Source organism: Castor canadensis, chromosome 5 (assembly GCF_047511655.1).
Source record: "Castor canadensis chromosome 5, mCasCan1.hap1v2, whole genome shotgun sequence".
Taxonomy (NCBI): domain Eukaryota; kingdom Metazoa; phylum Chordata; class Mammalia; order Rodentia; family Castoridae; genus Castor; species Castor canadensis.
The window spans coordinates 135738824-135757690 of NC_133390.1; the positions used below are offsets into that span (position 1 = coordinate 135738824).

Genomic DNA, 18867 nt, shown 5'->3' on the forward strand with positions numbered 1-18867 from the left:
TGCCTGATTGTTAGGTTCAAACCTCTCTCCCTTAGGACTGGAGATCTCAGAAGGGCCGGAGAAATTGTGGGGTGAGACGTCTGGGGTTTTCCCGAATTGGAGAAGGAATCAAGGAAGCAGTACGAATGAAGGGAAATAGAACCCTCAACTGTAAAGGGGGAGAAAAAAAGTATAGGAAGAACAACAGACAAAAGAGAAAGACGGAAAGGAATGGAAATAAATGAGAGAAAATAGGGCAAAAGGAAGGACGGAGGGGAAGAAGGAAGAGAGCGAGGAAAAAAGAAAGGAAAGAGGGAGGGGAGGAAGAGGAGACAGAGAAAAGAAAGACAAAAAAGAAATGTAAGGGTGGCGAGGCAAGGGAGGCACGTCGGAGCTAGAGTCTCCGGCACCAGAGTGCAATAGTCTAAAGCCGAGGTTCAGAAAAGCGTTTAAAAAAAAAAAATCCGGCCCATAAGGGAAGTGTAGCAGGGCAGGGCCGGGCCAGGCCCGAAGCAGGTCGGGGCAGACTCAGCGTGCAGCGCCGGCCGGCTCCGGCTTCTCCTCCGCGTGTAGTTGGTCCAGCCCGCGTCTCCTGCCGCTGCGCCGGTTCCTCCCGGCCGGGCTCGGGCTCGGGGACAGCTGCCCCTAGGAGGTCGAGGCCGGGATGGGCAGTCCATGTAAGCTGCTAAGGGCGTCGGGGGCCTTGCCGCCAGGGCTTGGTGGCTTCCGATCGGCCACTACGGGAGTAAGCACAGGGGCATCGGGTCACTACTTAGCGCAGGGCATGCGACCCAAGGGCACAGGACGCTAGCAGATGCACGCTAGAGGTGAACACCTGCGCTCGCTCTTCCGGGCGTCCAAACTGCCCTCTCCCCTCAGGGAGTCTTGCGCAAGGAGAGCTTGGCAAGTGGGTCGCCGTGGTGGGCCACTCCGCCTGGCATGCACTCCCATTCCCAGTGCTGTTCCCTTTACACCTGAGTGTTCATCGCCTGCTCTGATCAGGTGGAAACTTTAGCTGAGACAACATCTTCGCTGAGCGTGCTTGGTGTCCCACCCACCTACTCACTCCAGGCCCCCCATCGGGGCGCACAGGTGCGGGGAGCATCAGCTCCTGAATGCGGGCCGCTCAATGAGGCTGGAGATGCGCAGGGAGAGATCTGGGGAAACCAGCTCCCAAAACATTCCTGCCAGGAGTGGCCTAAAGGCCTCCGACCTAAGAGGAGGTCATCCTTTAAGTGAGCAGCAGATGTCGTTTTGCCCACGAGGCCGGGGAACCCAGTTGCGCTCACCAATGTGGGTACTGCAAGTCTAAGGCACTATGGGCCTCCGGATTAAGTGACAGTGGGCTGGCCAGATCAGGCGGTATTCTGCGCATTGCTCTATTACTTGGGGTTTGGGGAAGGGGCCCAAATTTCGCTACTGGAAGCCAGAAAGTGACGCCACCATTGTACAACCCTAGTTTTACTTTCCCAACCCCGGGCCGCTCAGCTTTTCCTGCACCAAAAAACACCTAAAGAGTCCTATTTTCAATTTTCCCTCAACAAATACTCTTTTACAGGGGGAGTTTCGACTCCTCAACTCGGGGTGAGAGATTGCTAGCTGTCCTCATCACAACTCCTGCCACAACTTGCTGTGAATGCCCCGACTGGAAGGAACACCTCAGTACAAGCGACACACACACACACACACACAGAGATATCTAGATGTATAGCTATATCACGGCTTCCGACGGACTTGCAAGAGGACAGAACGATCTCTTAGCTTCTTCCCACTTCTCAACTCTTTTCCCAAACTCAGTTGTGACTACCTAGCCAATGAAGTGTTCCACCTTTTCTTTCCACCTGGCCCACACACTTCAAAGCGAGGACCTGTTTAGAAAACTTAGGAGGAGGAGGAGGAGGAGAAGGCTTCTCAGTCAAGGGCCGGTTACCTTAGAGACAAGAGTGAAAAATGAACTCCTAAAAAATAAACACCCGGGAGCGGGGAGATGGATTTCAGGGGCAGGCGCATCCTTTGTGTTGTAGCTCTGTCAGCTGCAGATGCTCCCCATGGGCCTCCTCTTCCTTCCATTCCCTTCCACAGGACCCCAGGAAATATGAATAGGTATGTCTGTGGGTTTAGACGGGGAGTCAGACACTGCAGGCTTGCTTAGTTGCAGGGAGCAGGAAAGGAGAGAGAAGTTTTTAAAATATTGGGACTAGATGAAATTGCAGGGCACCCTGGGAGCAAGAACCAACATGTGGGGATCTTCCAGGCTAGGTCAAATGAGATTGAGATTGGCCACTGAACTCTGTGACTCAAGAATTTGAGCCTCCTAGTGATCCCTGACAAAATTCGTTTTTAGGATCATCGAAGTACTAATCCTGGAGCAGAGATAACTGAAATAAAGCTGCGAGTTATCTTTAGTAAATACAACACATTTTTCTTTGTGCATTTGCAATATCATACAGATTTGATTTCCAAATCTTTATGATCTTTCCAGAACCCTGCTGGAAGGGATTTTAGAACTCCAAAAACAGGGCTGTGAATGCCAGCTATCTTGAGGGGTGGCCTGGTGGGGGTCTGTCACTTTGGGAAGGAATGTCCTATCATGGCTATGAGAAGACACTTGAATGGGTATGGAGGTTCCTAGAATGTTATAACCCCTCCACAAGAAGGTGAAGTGAACCTTTCCTATTCTCTTGCTCAGTTCCCAACAATTAGTTTCCTTTCAGGGGAATCATACTTCCTTGCCTAGATAATGAGAACACAGACAGACTCACTACCTTTCACCAAGATAGTTAATAAATTGTGATGCATAATTTAACATTTGATTAGACTTCCTTCAGGGTAACAGTTAAGACATTCATTTGTGCCTAATTTGGAGGACACTGATACATATGTATCTTATTGTGTTGTGTTGTGTGTTGCACTACATGATCAAAAGTATTTGTTTTTATTGAGCATTCATGATATTAAATTGCTTTCGGTAAAGAAATTTTTACCGAAGATAATTTTAGAAAATGATAATCTAACTGTTATGAGTTAAACGCAATTAATGATAGCAAACTGTCTTATGAGGTAGATTTCTTTCAAGATATTAATTTCTTTAGAGATGATTAGAAAATAAAAAAGCAGTAATTTGTATTTACTTTTATTCAAGATCCATTTAAGGGAATCTTTGGAGTCAGTTTTTCTAACAACCAGAAGAGTGAAACTTCATAACACAATTGTGTCCATAATTCTCATGCCGTGAAAACAGACATATAATGAGTGATTAGTTTATGCGCCTCAAACACAAACCCTTACATCCTAGCTTGAGAACATTATAAATGATGAGGCTGAGTTGTTCTATGTGAGGATCGAGATATTAAATTATGAGTTTAATAACCAATGTAGTTAATTAAGGTTGTGGATTTTGAAAACAGGTAGGATATTTCATATTAGAAAGCAGATATGAGGGTAAGAAGAGCATTAATACTAGCACCACTCAATGGTTTTATATTTCTGAAAAGTAAAGTGTCTACTATAGAAGACCAATCAATAATGAACCCAAAAGTTAAAGCAACATCCCCTCCCAAGTTAACTACAAGTAGTTTAGAATTTGAATCCACATGCGTTAACCCTTGGATCGTTATCTACACTTCATAATCTGTTTTTAATGTAGAGTTTGAAATGCCTTGAGGACAAAGTGGCTCTGCTGGAAAGTGACTGCCTCCCTCTGAGTTAGTGGGTCTTTTTTTCTAAATCTTCCTCCTTGAGCTCAACCCAGGGGAAATCATTTAAATTTGTTGATCTACTCCTTGAATGCAAATGAAATTGCTCAGTTAAATGGTTTGTGCAATGAGGCAAATTTCATTTCAATTCCAGCAATCTTAGGGATCAGTAGGTACATGAGAAGTCAAGTACAATTAACTGAGTGAAGCCCTCGCCCTAAGACCTCTTAACTATCCTTAAAGGTAGGCTTCTAAGAGTTCTAATTCTCTGTTTTAAAATTCTTTCTTTATCTGAATTTCTTCTAAATGAGCAGCCAATTATTTAAGTTAAATTTAAGTTTTAAATGATTTATAAATTCTTCTAAATCTTTGTAATTGGATTTGTCTATAATTAGGCAAGTGATCATTATCCTAATATCCCAGGATGTGTGTGTTCTAGGACAGATGGAAATTTAAAAAGAAAACTATTTTTTTCCTTCATTTCACTGTCATGGATGGCACATTAATGCCCTCTTGTCCCCTAGATCCATGCTACCCATTCTCATCAAGACTACTTGGAAATAGCAATTTTTGCCTGGGAGGCAACAAGGAAAAAAGCCCTTCAGCCCATGGGTCACCTCTCACTGCCACAGATATGAGGCTGATCAGCTGGTAAAAACCCTTTTGTAATAGGGAACATGCTTCCCTGCCTGACCCAAGAGATCCTTCTGCTTTGTTCTCTCCTTCTCTGGGGAGCTCGACCCCATGAGGTGATTCCCCCATCCTCAGGTGAAGTTACTAAGAAAACTAAACACAGGCAGGTTCAAAATTAGCAAGTCCACTGGTGGTTTATGCCTATAATCCTAGCTATTCAAGAGGCAGAGATCAGGAGGATTGTGGTTCAAAACCCAGCCTGGGCAAATAGTTCATGAGACCCTATCTCAAAAAAACCCTTCACAAAAATAAGGCTGGTGGAGTAGCTCAAGGTGAAGGCCCTGAGTTCAAGCCTCAGTACCAAAAAAAAAAAAAGCAAATCCAACCATTTTGGTTACTAAGGAAAATAGAGGCTCAGGGCAGGTGAACTTTCTCAAATTAAATTTTAAAAAATCCAGAACCCAGTGTGCAGTGTAAAATCCCCCTCAAGCTGCCAACTAACTGTAGATGAACTCCTTCAAATGTCTGGCTTGTTAGGAAATAGATTTATAGGGAGGGGGTGGGGGCAGGGGGGAGAAATGAACCAAGCCTTGTATGCACATATGAATAATAAAAGAAAAATGAAAAAAAAAAAAAAGGAAATAGATTTATAGAAAAGGAGGACAAGGAGGAGGGATTAGAACTCTCAACCACATTACTCTCGGAAAGAAGGACCCCAAAACAAAACACAAATAGAGTTCAAAGCCTGAGTTTAGAGACTCATGATTGAAATACCCTCTCCTTTCCCAAGAGATAAAAAAAAAAAAAAACCTAAGGGGGAGGCCCATTTTTCTTTTTTCTTTTTTTTTTTCAAAAAAGGAAGTAGGGCCTGGAAGGAACAGATGGGCAGTGACATTGGAAGAGTCCAGGTGTGGAGGTGGAAACAGAAAAACTATTTTGTATAATTGACTCTGGCAAGTTCAAACTCACCAGTAGGCTTAAAGCCCGGGGACAGGTCCCATGGAAAGCAAAATTTTTCAGACCACACCAATGTGGGCCTGGAAGGTGATTTCTAGACCCGTCTAAGGATGGAGCCCAGAAAGGAGCAATAACTTGGCAAGTGGTAAAAGAACCAGATTCAAACTCAGGAGTCTAGTTTGCCAGCTTGACCCTTTTCTCCCTCTCTCCTTAGATCAGAGGATACAGTCCTGGGCCTCTTTCAACCTCCCCTCCGGTGGGTGTATCCTTCTTGGGAAACCCTAGAAATGAATCAGCTCCAAGAAGCTACAGGGTTAACATTTAACTCAAAATATGTATGCCTAATACCTACCCCAGCGCTCCTGTTTTCTTTCTCTCTCTCTCTCTCTCTCTCTCTCTCTCTCTCTCTCTCTCTCTCTCTCTCTCTTTCTCTCTCCCTCCCTCCCTCCTTCCTTCCCCCTCCCCTTCTCCCTCTCTCTCTTTCTTTCCTGGTCCCAGTCCCTCCATCTCCTCCACCCCTACCATCAGGCTCACCCCCAACCGGTCCAGCACCCACCCAACCCCTCCCAGCCGGTACTCCTCACCTTCTCGACTGGGATGCTTGAAGGTCATTGCTGCTGCTAGCTCCCCACCGTGCACTGCAACGCCTGCCCCGGGAGGTGCCAGCGGGGGTCCCTGTGTGGGTGGCCAGGGCGGGCCCGGGGCTAGGTAGCCGCCACCAGGCGCGCTGTACACGCCATGCTGGTTGGAAGCTGGGTAGGCGCAGGCAGGGAGAAAACCGCTCACTGCAGAGAGGCCTGAAGCTGACTGCGGGATAGAAAGGGTCAGGCGGTCAGCAGGTAATCCCGCTATCTTCTCCAGTGCAAGCCATTGAGAGATGAGGGCTCTCCTCACTTTCCTCTGCAGTCTCCGCCACTTACCCCTACGCGAGGCCTGGCCACCCATTTTCTTATTAAGGACTTTGGCAAAGTGATTTCTAAAAATCCAAGCAAATGTTATAAATGACTGTGAAAGATGAGGAAGTCTTGTAGTTACTAGTGGGCTTTAGAGAAAGGGGATCCAAGGCCATCTGTGTCCCGATTTCCAGTTTATTTCTTTGTTTTTTAACTAAGCTATCTTATCAAAAGGCAAGTCAGTCCCCTCGAAAACCAGCCTCCTCCAAACTAGTGCGACTGAAAGGACAGAAATATGCCGCCGATGCTCGCTGGCCTAAACGCTCTGGGAAGCTCTTCACCATTCTTTCTCTTCCTCTCTCCGCCCCAACACTTTCCATAAGACTATTGAAGCTCACGTCTTCGCCTGTCTCTTAGTTACCTGAGTGTATTTAATGTCAGCCTCCAAAGCAGGTTTCTCCAGCCCATTCACCGCTGGGGTGGTGGGGAAGGCGGTGCGGTTCACGCCAGCCCAGTCTTCCATCTTGGGAGAGTAGGCGGTGCCTTCGCTCCCGGCCAAGGCCCCTGTGGGGGACACGGGACGGATTACAAGATGCATCAGAGTCTGGAAATGGGCACACACAGGGACTCCAGCCTAGACTTTTACACTCAAGTCAGCTACCCAGCTAGTATCCGCGGGCGCAACCAGACATCCCGGTTGGAATGCCAGGAAGTCTAAGAGCCTGGAGAGACAGAGGGACATCTGGGCGGGTTTCGCTTTCACTCCTGGCCGGCACTGGAAAGAAAGGCAGAAGGGCCTGAAGTTCTGCTTCACCTAACTTTCGACCCGCTTTCTACAAAAAGACCTCCTGTGGAGCAGAGGCTAAGCGCACGCGGCCAAAGCAGCCACTCCGCTGGCCAAAGCAGCCACTCCGCTGTCCAGAGGCGGCAAGCAGAAAGGACCAAGTTCAAATTCATTACAGCCTCATAATATTATGTAGATTTCTCAACGTCTCAATAAAAATCTGATGGGCTGGGAGACAATTCTGCCCTGAACTGCCTTCGGGAACACCACGGGTCTCCCAAAAGAGGAGTCAACCCTGACACAAGCGCAAGTCCCAGGAACACATCTGTTCCTCCCTCAGGGGTGTGCCACGGAACGGGGGAAAAACTCTAGATCTGAGCGCAGGCCTGGTGGAGTCACCTCCCAACCAGTTGCCCGCTGCAACTGGGAAGCTTTGGTACCCGCGGTGGGCCCAGGCTGGGTTAGAGTCACCAGGAGAAAATGTATGCTCGGCCTCAGAGGCGAGCATCAAGGATGCAAAAGCTAAGCATTCCCAGTTTCTTTCCAGCCGCCTCTCCTTTCTCCTGGGTTGAAGTGAATTTTACTTCTTGCCCTCCTGCTGAGTTTGCACTCCACCCTCGCAAATTCGCAAGGGACAATCGGGAGAGAAAAGTCCTTTCCGCGCCAAACACCAAAGTTTCCCCAAACCTCCCCCCTTTTCACTCCACCATAGACTACCAAGAGTCGAATGAATTTTAATTGCTGGTGAAGGGAAAGTCTTTGTGACTGTGGCTAGAGTCAGAGGGACGTCATTACCCGCGATCCCAACTCCGGGACTTGCAAAGCCTCTGGACCCTTTAGCATTCTGGGCCACTCCACAAAACCTACCACAGGACCCTTTTCCCTTTTACTCAAACGGGCCGCTGCGCCTGGGGAGAGGAGGAGAGACAGAACTCTTAGGGAACGGTGAGAGATCCTGAAAGCTAAAGAAAGGGTCGCAGAATGGCCTGCGCCATTCGTTTAGCTTCATTTGGCGATAGGCGATTGCATTCTTTTTGCAAGAATGAGAAAGCTCAATTTCAGGCCTTCGAATTTGCGGTCGGCGACTGCACTTCCATTAGGAAAATATTTTCCATATTTGTCATAAAAGTTCAAGATGTCCGAGGATTCTCACAGAAGATGCTGGACCCCCAACCTCCCTGGACAGTCCTATCTCTCTCCTTAAGCCAGAAACTGTTCGAGGAGGAAGGCATATAACCTCTCTCGCTCGCAACTGAGTCCACCCGCCCCGAATTCTGCCCTTTAATAGAGCGCTACCGACGGCGCCACAACTGACCTGTTTGCTCCATAAACGTCCGGATCCCCAGGATGTTGCTGACCGAATGTGCCGAGGGCCATGAACGCGGGATGCTGACGTGGCCCGCCGAGCCCGGGACTCCAGGGTGGCTGCCCATCTTGGTGCCCGTTGGCGTCACGGGGCTGGGGTAGGGATACTGGTAGATGTGATTGTAAGGCAGCGCAGGCTGGGGTGGCGGCTGCTTACTTGCCTCATACGGCCCCGGTTGCGCCAAGCTGCCAATCTTGTTGCGCAGGATGCGGCTGATGGAGCTCACCGAGGGCACATTGTACTTATCGCAGACGCCGTCGGCCAGCAGCCGATCTCGGATCTCCCAGGCAAAGATGCCAGGGTCTCCCTGTTTGTAGTCCCGAATGTGCTTGACCACGTTGGGAGTGGTGACGCGGGGTTTGCTGCCCCCGATGGCCCCAGGCAGTATGGAGCCGGTCTCGTTGTAGCGCGCCAGGATCTTGCTCACGCAGCCATGGGAGACTCGGAGCTGCCGACTGATGTCACACGGTCGGATGCCCAGCTGTGCTAACTCTACAATACGCAAGCGGATGGCGTTGGGCAGGGGGCGGCCGTTGACGAACACACCGCCCAGCTGGTTCACTTCGCCGTACGTCTGCTCTGCGGATACGCCAGGCAAGAGTGAGCCGAAGGGGGGAGAAAACACCGGCGGGTTAGCCAAGGGGGCCACGCGGGAAGATGGACTGTACCCAGGCGCGACTCCGAAGGTGACCCACAGGTCCCCAGACAGCTCAGAGTCCGAGGGCAAACAGCCCGGGACCTGCTCCAAGAGTACGAGCAGGCGGGAGAGTCCGCGAAGGGGAGTACTGAGCGCTCTAGCCCTCCGTGCCCTTTCGAGACATTTGGAGCACCTACTGTGGCCATTCCCTCCCTGAACTTGAGGAACTGCCCTTTGAGGGTTGGGAACGTGTGGAGAATGCTGGTCGTCCAAGACCCAGGACCGTTTTGCCAGGGGGAAGGGAGGTGCAGAGTCTCGACCCACCTCATCAGCCCGCCCGCGCCCTTGGCTGCCTCTCGCCCCTTACCCATAGCGCGCGGGCCAGCCAGTTGCCTGGCGCCGGAACGGCGGGGGCTGGGCCCGGCGCAGTCCGGGAGAGCTCGGGCGCCGCCACCGCCGGAGAGGCATAGAGGGAGGGCGAGCGCAAGCCGAGAGCCGCGGCGGCCCGGCCGCGGGCTGGAGCAGCGCAGTGCGCCGCCTCCGAGAGCGCAGCCGCCCGCCGCAGGGCCTGCCGCCGCCGCTGCCGCCCGCTCCCAGAACACTCTCCACGCCCGCGACCCCAGGCCTAGGGTGAACTTCATCCGATTTGGAGAAATTCGTCTGACCGGGAAGCTGCAGCGTGCGAGAATCAATTTGACGTGTCCTCCACGTCAATCTCTGCAGTCACGCCGGAGACGCGCGAGTTGGCAGCTCATTGGTTCCCGTCCCTATGCCCCAGCGCCCCCCTCCCCGCCCAGAAACTCTACCCTGTCCCACTGTCCTCCTCCTCCTTCTCCTGCCTCCACCCCCCTCCGGAACCCTGTCCACCCTCCCCCACCACCATTATTCACACACACTCCACAAACACACACCGTCCCAAAGCAGCTGAGCTAGGACTGTCCAATCGCTCCAAGACCCTGGCAGCCTCCTCCGCCCTCCGGCTTTGGGAATGGCAGAGAAGTCATTTCAAACCGATTATGTATTAGTACTGGTACTAGTTTTAGTTTTGGTTTTAGTTTTATTGCTACCTCTACCACCATTACTAATAAGATATTACAGGGGAAAAAAGGTTGAGCTGGGCTGGAGTGCAGTGGTAGAGAGCTTGCCTTGCATTAGCAAGGTCATGGGCTCAATCCCCAACACACAAAAACACAAAACATATGTAGAGAAGATAAAAGTTGATCAGGGCAAGGTGTTTAGAGTGTGGTTGCCTCATTCACCTCCTTCCCTGGGCAGGAGCAAGGGAAGAGGGGTCAATACCCCAGCACTTAATACTTAATGGTAGAGCATTAGGTGGAAAAAGTTAAAGAGGAAAGTGAGGGTCCAGTTTGGTGAAAGGCACTTGGGGAGAAGGGTCCAAGATAGTTTGCTGTAGAGCTGTATCCTACTGCTGGTGGACTCCCCAATCCTGCTATCTGGAAATCTTTACTATGTCAAATAGCCACCTACTCCCTTGTAGTGGGGTGATTTCAATGACCCTCAAGGGGCACATTCCAGATAGTGTGTCTTCTGATCTGGCCACCCACCAGAACTCATTCCTTTCAGAGAGGCGATGCGAGGCAAGGCAGGAAAGTTTCTGACATGCTGTCCCACCGCAAGCGCATCCTGGCGATCTGCAAGAGTTCACAGGCATAACTCCAGCTCTAGGCCAGAAAGACAGTCCCTTTCTCCCAGGCCATGGAATCCTGCACTCTTCCATCCCCTGTGGGCCTGGTCTAGCTTTTTCCCAGCACAACAGCTTCTAAGAGATCTCTGCTAAACTACCTAATGGTCCTTTCATTTAAGCAGGGATTTCCGTATCCCTGAATTCCTTGGTATTGGCAATAATAGGCTCAGTTCTGTATTTCCCATCGTGTGTTGCCATCTGTGACAATCCCAGCGGGAGCCATGCGGAGATCAAGAGAGAGCAAGTGGGGGGAGGGGAAAGAAATCTTGTAGTTTTGCGTCTGAACTGATAATGCAGAGAGGCTTAAACTTGGACTAGAGGTTTGTCTCAAGCGGCAAAGCGCCTGCTTTGTAAGCGTGAAGCCTTGAGTTCAAATCGCAGCACCATCAAAAAAAAAAAAAGAGGTTTGGACTTGGGAGTTCCGAGTTTAGAGTCAGTAAAGACCAAGAAAACGGCTGAATGCGCAGGACCAGAAAGGAGAGCCTAGAAACAGCTGTTCACTCTCAACGCTCCTAAGAAGGCAGGGGGCGGAAATCTCCCAACACACATCCCTCGCTGGTTTAGCTCTTTATAGCGGCCCACAGTTGCTGGCCGCGCAACTCAGTGATTCTACCCCAGACGCAGATGAACCCTATCAGACCAGCCGCGAGGGAGAAGCCCTGACCATTTTTCACCCGCTGCGGGGCCAGAGAGCATCGCTGGCTGCTAGTCAGCCCATCCGAATGTGTCAGGAGGACCTAAACTATAAATCCTGGGTTCCTCGGAGAAAGCGCACAAGTCTGGGAAGACTGAGGCTGAGACCATGGCAAGAATTACCCCGTGGAAAAAGAAAAATCAGGTTCAAAAGAACTGAGGACTATTCCCCTCCAGCAGCACGGAGAACACAGAGCAGACTCCTCCAGCTCCAAGAGCTTAGGGGAGGTCGCTGCGATGGGAAAGAGGTGGGTTTTTGGGGGGGCAGAGAGGGATGTCAGTGCTCTACCGAGAGGATACGGGAGTGAGAGCAGAGACACCCATTTCTTCGGAAGACCAGGTCTGTCCTGGGATAGCGCAGCGTCGGGGTAAAGACCAAAGGAATGGTCTGGATTAAGGTGTGCATGATGGAGACAGGAGTACTGCGAAGGCACTGAGCAAAAGACATAGAATGCCAGGTGGCCCTGCAAGGCTTCAAGGAGTGGGAACCGGGACGCTACCCACTGAGTTCTCTCTAGTTATTTAGGAACCCCATAGCACAGATCTAGAGGCTTGTTCTCCGTGGGATCTCCGAGGTACAAGATCGCAACCCAGTACCTCCCAGCAACTTGGAAACGCAGCTAAATCTATTTCTTCCCCCTATAGGTGAGGAATTGATAGGCATGCTCACAGGGCAAATAAAGCAAGTCGTGCTGAGAGCCAGTTAGCCCCAACTATAATTTTCGGAGGGACATCCTCCTCCCCACCTCTGCCAGAAGAGCGAGGTGCTCTGGCAAAGAGGTTGCAGTTCAGACAGCATCCTACTCCCTCTGGACGGCTGGAGGAGAGCATTGAAGGGACAATTGGGGATTGCGCCGTGAAAGCAGGAGGTGGCCTCTGGCGTAGTAGAACCCTCCGGCCTTCACCTCACCCAGGTCCGCCTCCTAAGCAGCCAGCTACACTTGGTCCGGACCACACAGCGCTCTCTGCAGATCCCAGCCAGACATCCAAGAAAACTTTACAGTTTGTCGCCCCCTGTCGAGCCACCGCTGGGCTCCGCGGATTCCCGCGCTGCGAGCTGGATGGACTGGGAACGAGGTGGCCCAAAGGTAGGATTGCAGAAGGAAAAGAAAAGTCTCTTCCACTTCTCCGGATGCAGTTTGGTCCTCTCCAACCAAACGGGGGACAGCAACTGATCAGTAATGAAGAGCACAGAGGTAAAGAGCTCAAAGATTCTGCGGGTTTGTTTGACTGGGTTTTGCTTGTAGTTTGCGCGCACTGGGCACAGTGTGCAAGAAAGGAAAGAGTTGTCTCCAGGTGCATGGAAGCCACTGAGCTGAGAGTGCATGCAGGGGGCCGGGATCGTGACTCCTCCGCTCGGGACTGGACTCCCACAGGGACAGAGGACAAATGTGAGGGTCACTGAACGGTCTCAGGACTTGGCCCAGGTATTCCAAGGCAGGGAAAGAAGGCAAGGCAAGTTGTGTGCTAGATATGTGAGTCCAAGAGGAGGCACGAACGGGGTGTGTGCTGCCTTTCAAGTACCTGAGGGCTGGAAACAGAGAGGTCGCCTGTGAGTATACTCTGGCTATTCTGCCACCTGAGCCATGAACGTGGCACCCGAAAGTTCAGGATGCAAGCCAGGGGCTGGTTGACAAGGTTGTCCTTTGACAGTCGCTCCTATTTCACGTCTCCTGTATTGCCGTGATTTTTGATAGAATTTTTTTGTGGAGTTGTTTGGGTTCTAACGAAACGTGCAACAAGCTAGAATATTCCCGGTGCATACGCTTTTCAAGATCTCCAGCTGAAAATTAAACAAGTAGATGAAGTCCGTTTTCGGTCCCACAGGTTCTCCTTTCCATTCTGCCGAGAAGGAACCAAAAGAGCAGAAAATACTCGCGGCATCACAAAAAAACCCAAGCTAAGCATGGGCCTAATTACACACTCTGGCACCCGCCAGCGGCCTGCAGGGGCACAGGGCCGGATCCTAGGTTTTCCTTCCAAGACCTTGCCTCAGGACCTAGGAGTGGGCTTTTGCTCAGGCGTGCGCTGGCTCAGCCCAGGCCCTGCACTTTTGCAGTTTGGGGGTTGTTGTTTTTTTTTTTTAAAGAGCATTGTGCCGTAAGTCGTATGGTTTGAAATCAAAGTCAAACAAACAGAATCTCTTCATTTTCTTTTTAAATTTTCTTTTTTAAAAAGCAGCGCAAGCTTAGAGTGCTTTATGTGAGGGCTCAAAAGGGGCACCTCACTATACCCCACAGGCACGCATCGTTTTGCAAAGGAGATCCCGCTATACTGCAATTCAAAACAATAAAAAGTACTAGAGAGAGAGAGAGAGCAAGAGCGGGAGGGAGGGAAGAGACAACAGAGAGAGAGAGAGAGAGAGAGAGAGAGAGAGAGAGAGAGAGAGAGAGAGAGAGAGAGAGAGAGAGAGAGAAACTAGTAATTGGAAGAACTGCGCCAGAAACGGGAATTGCAAGCCATTAGGGAAGGCGCAAAGAGCAAACTAGCGCCCTGCAAATGGGAATGTGCCTTAGTGCAACTGAAACACCTTGAAGCAGTAAACAGAGGGTGACAGGGAAGAAAGAAGAAGAACTTATGGACGAATTGGCCCCTCGTGAGCTATGCCACCTAACGTGAGGCCAGTGCGTCCTCCCTATCATAAAGACCACCAGGTGAGGAGTGCATCAGTCACAGCACCTGTTCCCCAGGCTGGAACACACAAATTTCCCAGACCCCAAATAGAAGGTACTGAGCATGGTGCCAATTAGCATTAAAATACATCCCCAAGAGCAAGAAAACAGGACCCACTGCTCTACATGGACCCATTGTTTTCCCTTGGCCTGCTTATGATCACGGAGGTGTTTGAGTTCTTCCCCTAGACTTGCATATCGTTTTGGAAGCCAGGTCCAGTCAGCAGTGATGGGTTGGAGCTCCGCTGGCTTTTGCATCTACCTTGGCTACTGGAAGTCAGGCAATGTCCTTGGAGATTCAGGGCAAGAGAAGTAAAGAAAAAATATTTTTTCAATTTCCCCAAATGAAATGAATAAATAAGAATAAGCAAGCAATTTTCGTTGAATAATCAAAACGGTGGCTGATCAGTCTCCCTAGATTTGGTTCAAAGGCGTAGGAAAAAACAAATCAGAAAACAGATTTGCTGGTGAACCGTCTACTGGAAATAAGCAGGGAGAAACTGAATACTGCAAATGAAAATCTAAGATACTTTCTACCCTGAGGTGCAGGGACCCGACTGTTACATTTATGGCGTTGCTTTAGAATAAAAACTTTTAGATAACACATTTAGGTGATAAAAATAAACTGTGGAGGCTGATGCCCTTGTAGGAAAAAAAAGTTCTCTGAGCCTTTGAAGGAATTCATGTCCTGTCAGTCTTATGTATATCCTCACCTACACAAAATCCAGTTTCATTTATTGTGTGTCTCCCTGTCTGCCCTAGTAATGGGCATATCACATAAGCTTCAATTTCCTCTTATATAAAATTGCCTCTACTATGCAATCCAATTTATTTCATTTCACTCCATCAACCCAAAAACCTTCAGAAGGCTCCCTGCACTAGTCAAAATTCCACTTATGCAGTGAGCTCTGACAAATGTTTATGTAACAGTGCTAAGAATTATCTAAACAGCAATATTAAAAGAGAACTATTTGGAAACTTCAAATGTCCATGGGGCATATCTCCTGGGTATTTGGAAAAGTGGAGATCTAAGAGTACCCAAGGGATTAGAAAAGATAGAAGTGGCATTTGCAAAGGGAACTGAGAAGGTGATGGTGTAACAACCTTGGAGATGACTTGCAAAGGCAGACATGGGCAAGAGTCTCCTGCTGCCTAAAGGATATCCCTGCTAATCAGACTTGCCCGGTTGCAAATATTGACATGTGTGATACATTCATACTAGCCCAGCCTAATTGGAAGCAGCTTGAAGTGTGGTGCCCTTGAATGCAAGGGGCAATGCTTTAGAAATTGTGTTCTTACATGGACCTAGACCTTAGAAGATGGACATGGTAACTGAAGGGCATTTATTGGAGCTCCTAAAGACAATGCCCTGCCAATTCTGTTTACTTGGATTTGCCTTATTTCTTGTTAGACATCAGACATCAGTTATCTCTAATCTTTGGTACACACACACACACACAAAAGCCTAACATAAGTCCTGGGAACAGAGTTAGTTTTGGAGAATGAGAAAAATACTAAAAACCTGCAGTCTGCTGCTGCAGGTGGACTCTCCTCTTGCAAACCTCAGGGAAGCAGAAGTACTGTCAACCATTTCTTCCATGATTAAAATTATTTCACAATTGGATGTTAATGATTTTATTTTTCACACCCAGTAGATTATTTAGAAATATTACTATTTTGGAATAAAGGTTTTGTTACAGAGTTGTGGGTTGGCTTATGTAGTATAAGTTTAGAAGTCTTGAAGTTCTCTGTAATTGCATATTCTCATTATCTATCATGCTTGTTTAATTTATCATGCACATATTTCTGTTATTTCTCCCACAATGGTACTTGCATCATTTTCCTTGATCAGAAATTGAGTGTCTTTTATGATAGGCTTTCTCTAAGGCACAAATAAGATTTTTTTATTTGTAACTTTTTTACTGTCTGCCTACCCCAGCACTTTTAACTAATTATTGTCAGATATCTTTTTCCCTCAAATTGCTGCAACATCCCAATGCCTGCTACATATACATATATTTAGGTATATATAAAATATGTCCATAGTTTGGTGATGGTTTTAATTTTCTCCTCCCTCCCTCGTGTGTACAGGCTATGGAGTTTTATTGAAGACCCGTAATGCCTCCGGTTTTGATTTAGTGTTTTGGAGTTTGTGATCTCATTGCCCAGTATGGAAAATATTAGATAGGGTCTGCAGATTATATGCAGGAAAAGACCCGCATCACCACCAGCACAGGGCAAGTACTTGTCCCCAGTGCTGCAATAAGACAAGTGAACAGACACCTAAAGTCAGTGTTCAGTTTTCATGCTATCAAATACAGATCACTTCAGCCAGTCCTGCTTTTGCGAAAGATTCTTTCAAACACTGGTGAAATCACCAAGGAACATTAGAACATCCTGATCCCTGGTCCCAGCCCCAGAGAGCTCACTGAATTTTTCTGGGCTACAGTCTGGACATTGGGAGTTTTAAGAACCACCCAGGCAAATCTAATATGCAGTAAAGTCAGAGTATCTCTGCTTTAGGGGAGGGATGGTGTAACGTGAGACTTCTTGCTCTGCAACCATTTTCTGTGATGAGAGAGAAAAGGTTGATGGCTAACTGCCCTCTCCTCTGTGAACACTCTCCAGTGACACCTGAAAGCATGTTGAAGTCCATGTCTAAAATGGCCTTTCCATGTGTTTTTCACACTGGGTACTTTGACCCTTCTTGGAAATCTCTGAAAAGGGTACATGCTGCCTTTTCAGTCTCTATTTGCTCCTAGAGTGAGGCTTGCTGTCTTTAAAGAACCAGCTGCCTTTCTTTGCCCAGCACAGGTGATCCCAGGCTCCTGGTTACATGTAACCATCTGCCCAGTGCACTGGGAGCAGCCTGGAGCCAGCGATTGATTTACCCTTAACTTAGTCGAACAAAGATCAACTTCAAGAGAAGTGGCAATGGATCATATCCAAAAGGGAGAGTCAGAATAATTGCCTCATCTAAGGAGGTGGGAGTTGAACTTGACTTTTAACACTGTTAAATAACAAGAGTTTCCTAGGTATGTAAGATACCAAGATAGGCATGACCCTCAGTTTCTGTTGGCATCTGAGAAACAATGAATCTGCTTAAGTGCTAAACATATCTTAGTATTATTGTTGTAGTTAGCATTATTTAACTGTCCCTTATCAAACAAAAGCCTTTTTACACTGGCTATGGCACTACTCCATTGTAGAGCTAAGAGTTGCTCTTCCCTCAGATGTAGACTGTGATAATTATACAGCTGTCACTATGCTGTCAGGAGAATAAAAGGAGAGGAAGGAGGTAATGGAAAAGAAGAAAAACACCTCACTTATCTTCTGTAAAGTCTCAGAAATCAAATAAGAGAAAAGTTTTCATTTTCTTTTAGCTTCATTTACTAATGTTAAGAGTCAAACTGCCTTATTTGATTTCATTTTTATTATTTTTATGAGCTTGTATGCAATTTCATTTCATTTTTTCAACAAGTCCCAAGAAAGTCTTGGAGTAACTGTCACTGCAGGACCTTTATGTGTACAACCTAAAAGTACAGGGTTGCATGCAATGGTTTTGAAAAATCCTATTTAAACAAAAAGGTAAAACAGGTCCTATCTGGAGGTTGGTACCAGCGGGGGAGGGGAGGATATAAGGAAAGGGAGTAGGAGAGTGAATACGGTAGAAATACTCTGCACTCATAAGACATGTTGAAACTATTCTAAGAATGGGGGTGGGATAAAGCAGAATGATGGTGGGGGTGAATTTAACTAAGATATAAGCACTTTTGTAAATGCCACAATGTACCAGTAGAACAACAATGTGACAACAAAAATAAAATAAAGAAAAATTTCTATTTAGCTATAAAATATTTTGTATACCACCACCAAAACTAAAAGAACAAATACAATCATTCTTGTGAGGCTTTTAGGTCTTATTTATTTTTAGTTTATTCATGTTACAGGGCTGGGGATGAACCCAGGTCCTCACACATGCCAGATAAGTGCTCTACCACTGATCTACCCACCCCCCAGCCCTTGCTTATTTTTAAAATCCTACATGGACATCTCTTGAAAAGATCTTGAATTGTGTATTTTATAAAGCATATCAGTTTTTAAAAGCATCTTGTAAGAATTCTTTATATTATTTCAATAAAATCAAACTGTTTGTTATAATGTTAAAATAATTTAAAGCTACAGGCAAATTAATAGCAATAACAAAAGTTAAAATATTCTTAGATTTATTTGGTGTTTGTCAGCAACAACCAGAAGCTCAAGGGTATAAACAGATATGCTGAGAAAATGAACCTTGACAGGAGCTCTAGGCATTTAGATGCTGGCAGAGTGGATAACTGAATTAATATCCACCAGACTAGGAAATATTAAGCATTTGGAATATTGCCTCTTGACAGGCCAACAGGGGAGAGGTTTGCTCCTCTCTAATGGGTAATATCAGAGCGTATTGTCCTTTTCATTTTGGATAATAACACCTCTAGTTGAACCAAAACTCTGATCGGTTTAATCTCTCTTCTACAATTACGTTACACAAAATGCAACCCAGGTTGTTTTGCAAAGGGCTGCTGGTTGCATATGTGGGACATGTGTTTGTGTTTGCAGTGTCAGCAGAATGATTTGGGCAGAACGAATCTGGCACTTTCATCTTCACTTCTTTTTAAGCTGGGGCATAGGTAACTTTGGAAGAGGAGCTACGGAATTGGCTGGGGTTTGGCGTGCAGGAGAGCTTCAATTTGGATGAATAACCTTAGGTGGGGATAGATGGTGTTGTAATAGAACGCTGACTTGAGGTCCCGGGGTCATATTTTAGCCTCTATTCACACTGCCTTTCATGACAGTGGAAATGGAGACTT

General features: G+C 47.7%; 1 protein-coding gene across 1 annotated transcript; it reads right to left on the reverse strand.

Annotated features, from left to right (window-relative positions):
- Positions 1–576: 576 nt before the first annotated feature.
- Positions 577–9585, reverse strand: Pax1 (paired box 1). The gene is made up of 5 exons (XM_020187923.2): positions 9312–9585; positions 8257–8886; positions 6579–6721; positions 5849–6071; positions 577–716 (listed from the first exon to the last, which is right to left on the reverse strand). The coding sequence occupies exons 1-5, from the start codon at positions 9583–9585 to the stop codon at positions 625–627; spliced, it is 1362 nt and encodes a 453-aa protein (XP_020043512.1). The 3' UTR covers positions 577–624.
- Between the last annotated feature and the right edge of the window lie 9282 nt (positions 9586–18867).

What these genes read in the sequence shown, in the direction of transcription:
- Pax1 (XM_020187923.2), bottom strand. Translation starts at nt 9,585, where the DNA reads ATGAAGTTCACCCTAGGCCTGGGGTCGCGGGCGTGGAGAGTGTTCTGG. An exon ending in CTGACATTAAATACACTCAG is followed by an intron (nt 6,072 to 6,578) that starts GTAACTAAGAGA and finishes TCTATCCCGCAG; the next exon opens with TCAGCTTCAGGCCTCTCTGC. An exon ending in CAAGCATCCCAGTCGAGAAG is followed by an intron (nt 717 to 5,848) that starts GTGAGGAGTACC and finishes TTACTCCCGTAG; the next exon opens with TGGCCGATCGGAAGCCACCA.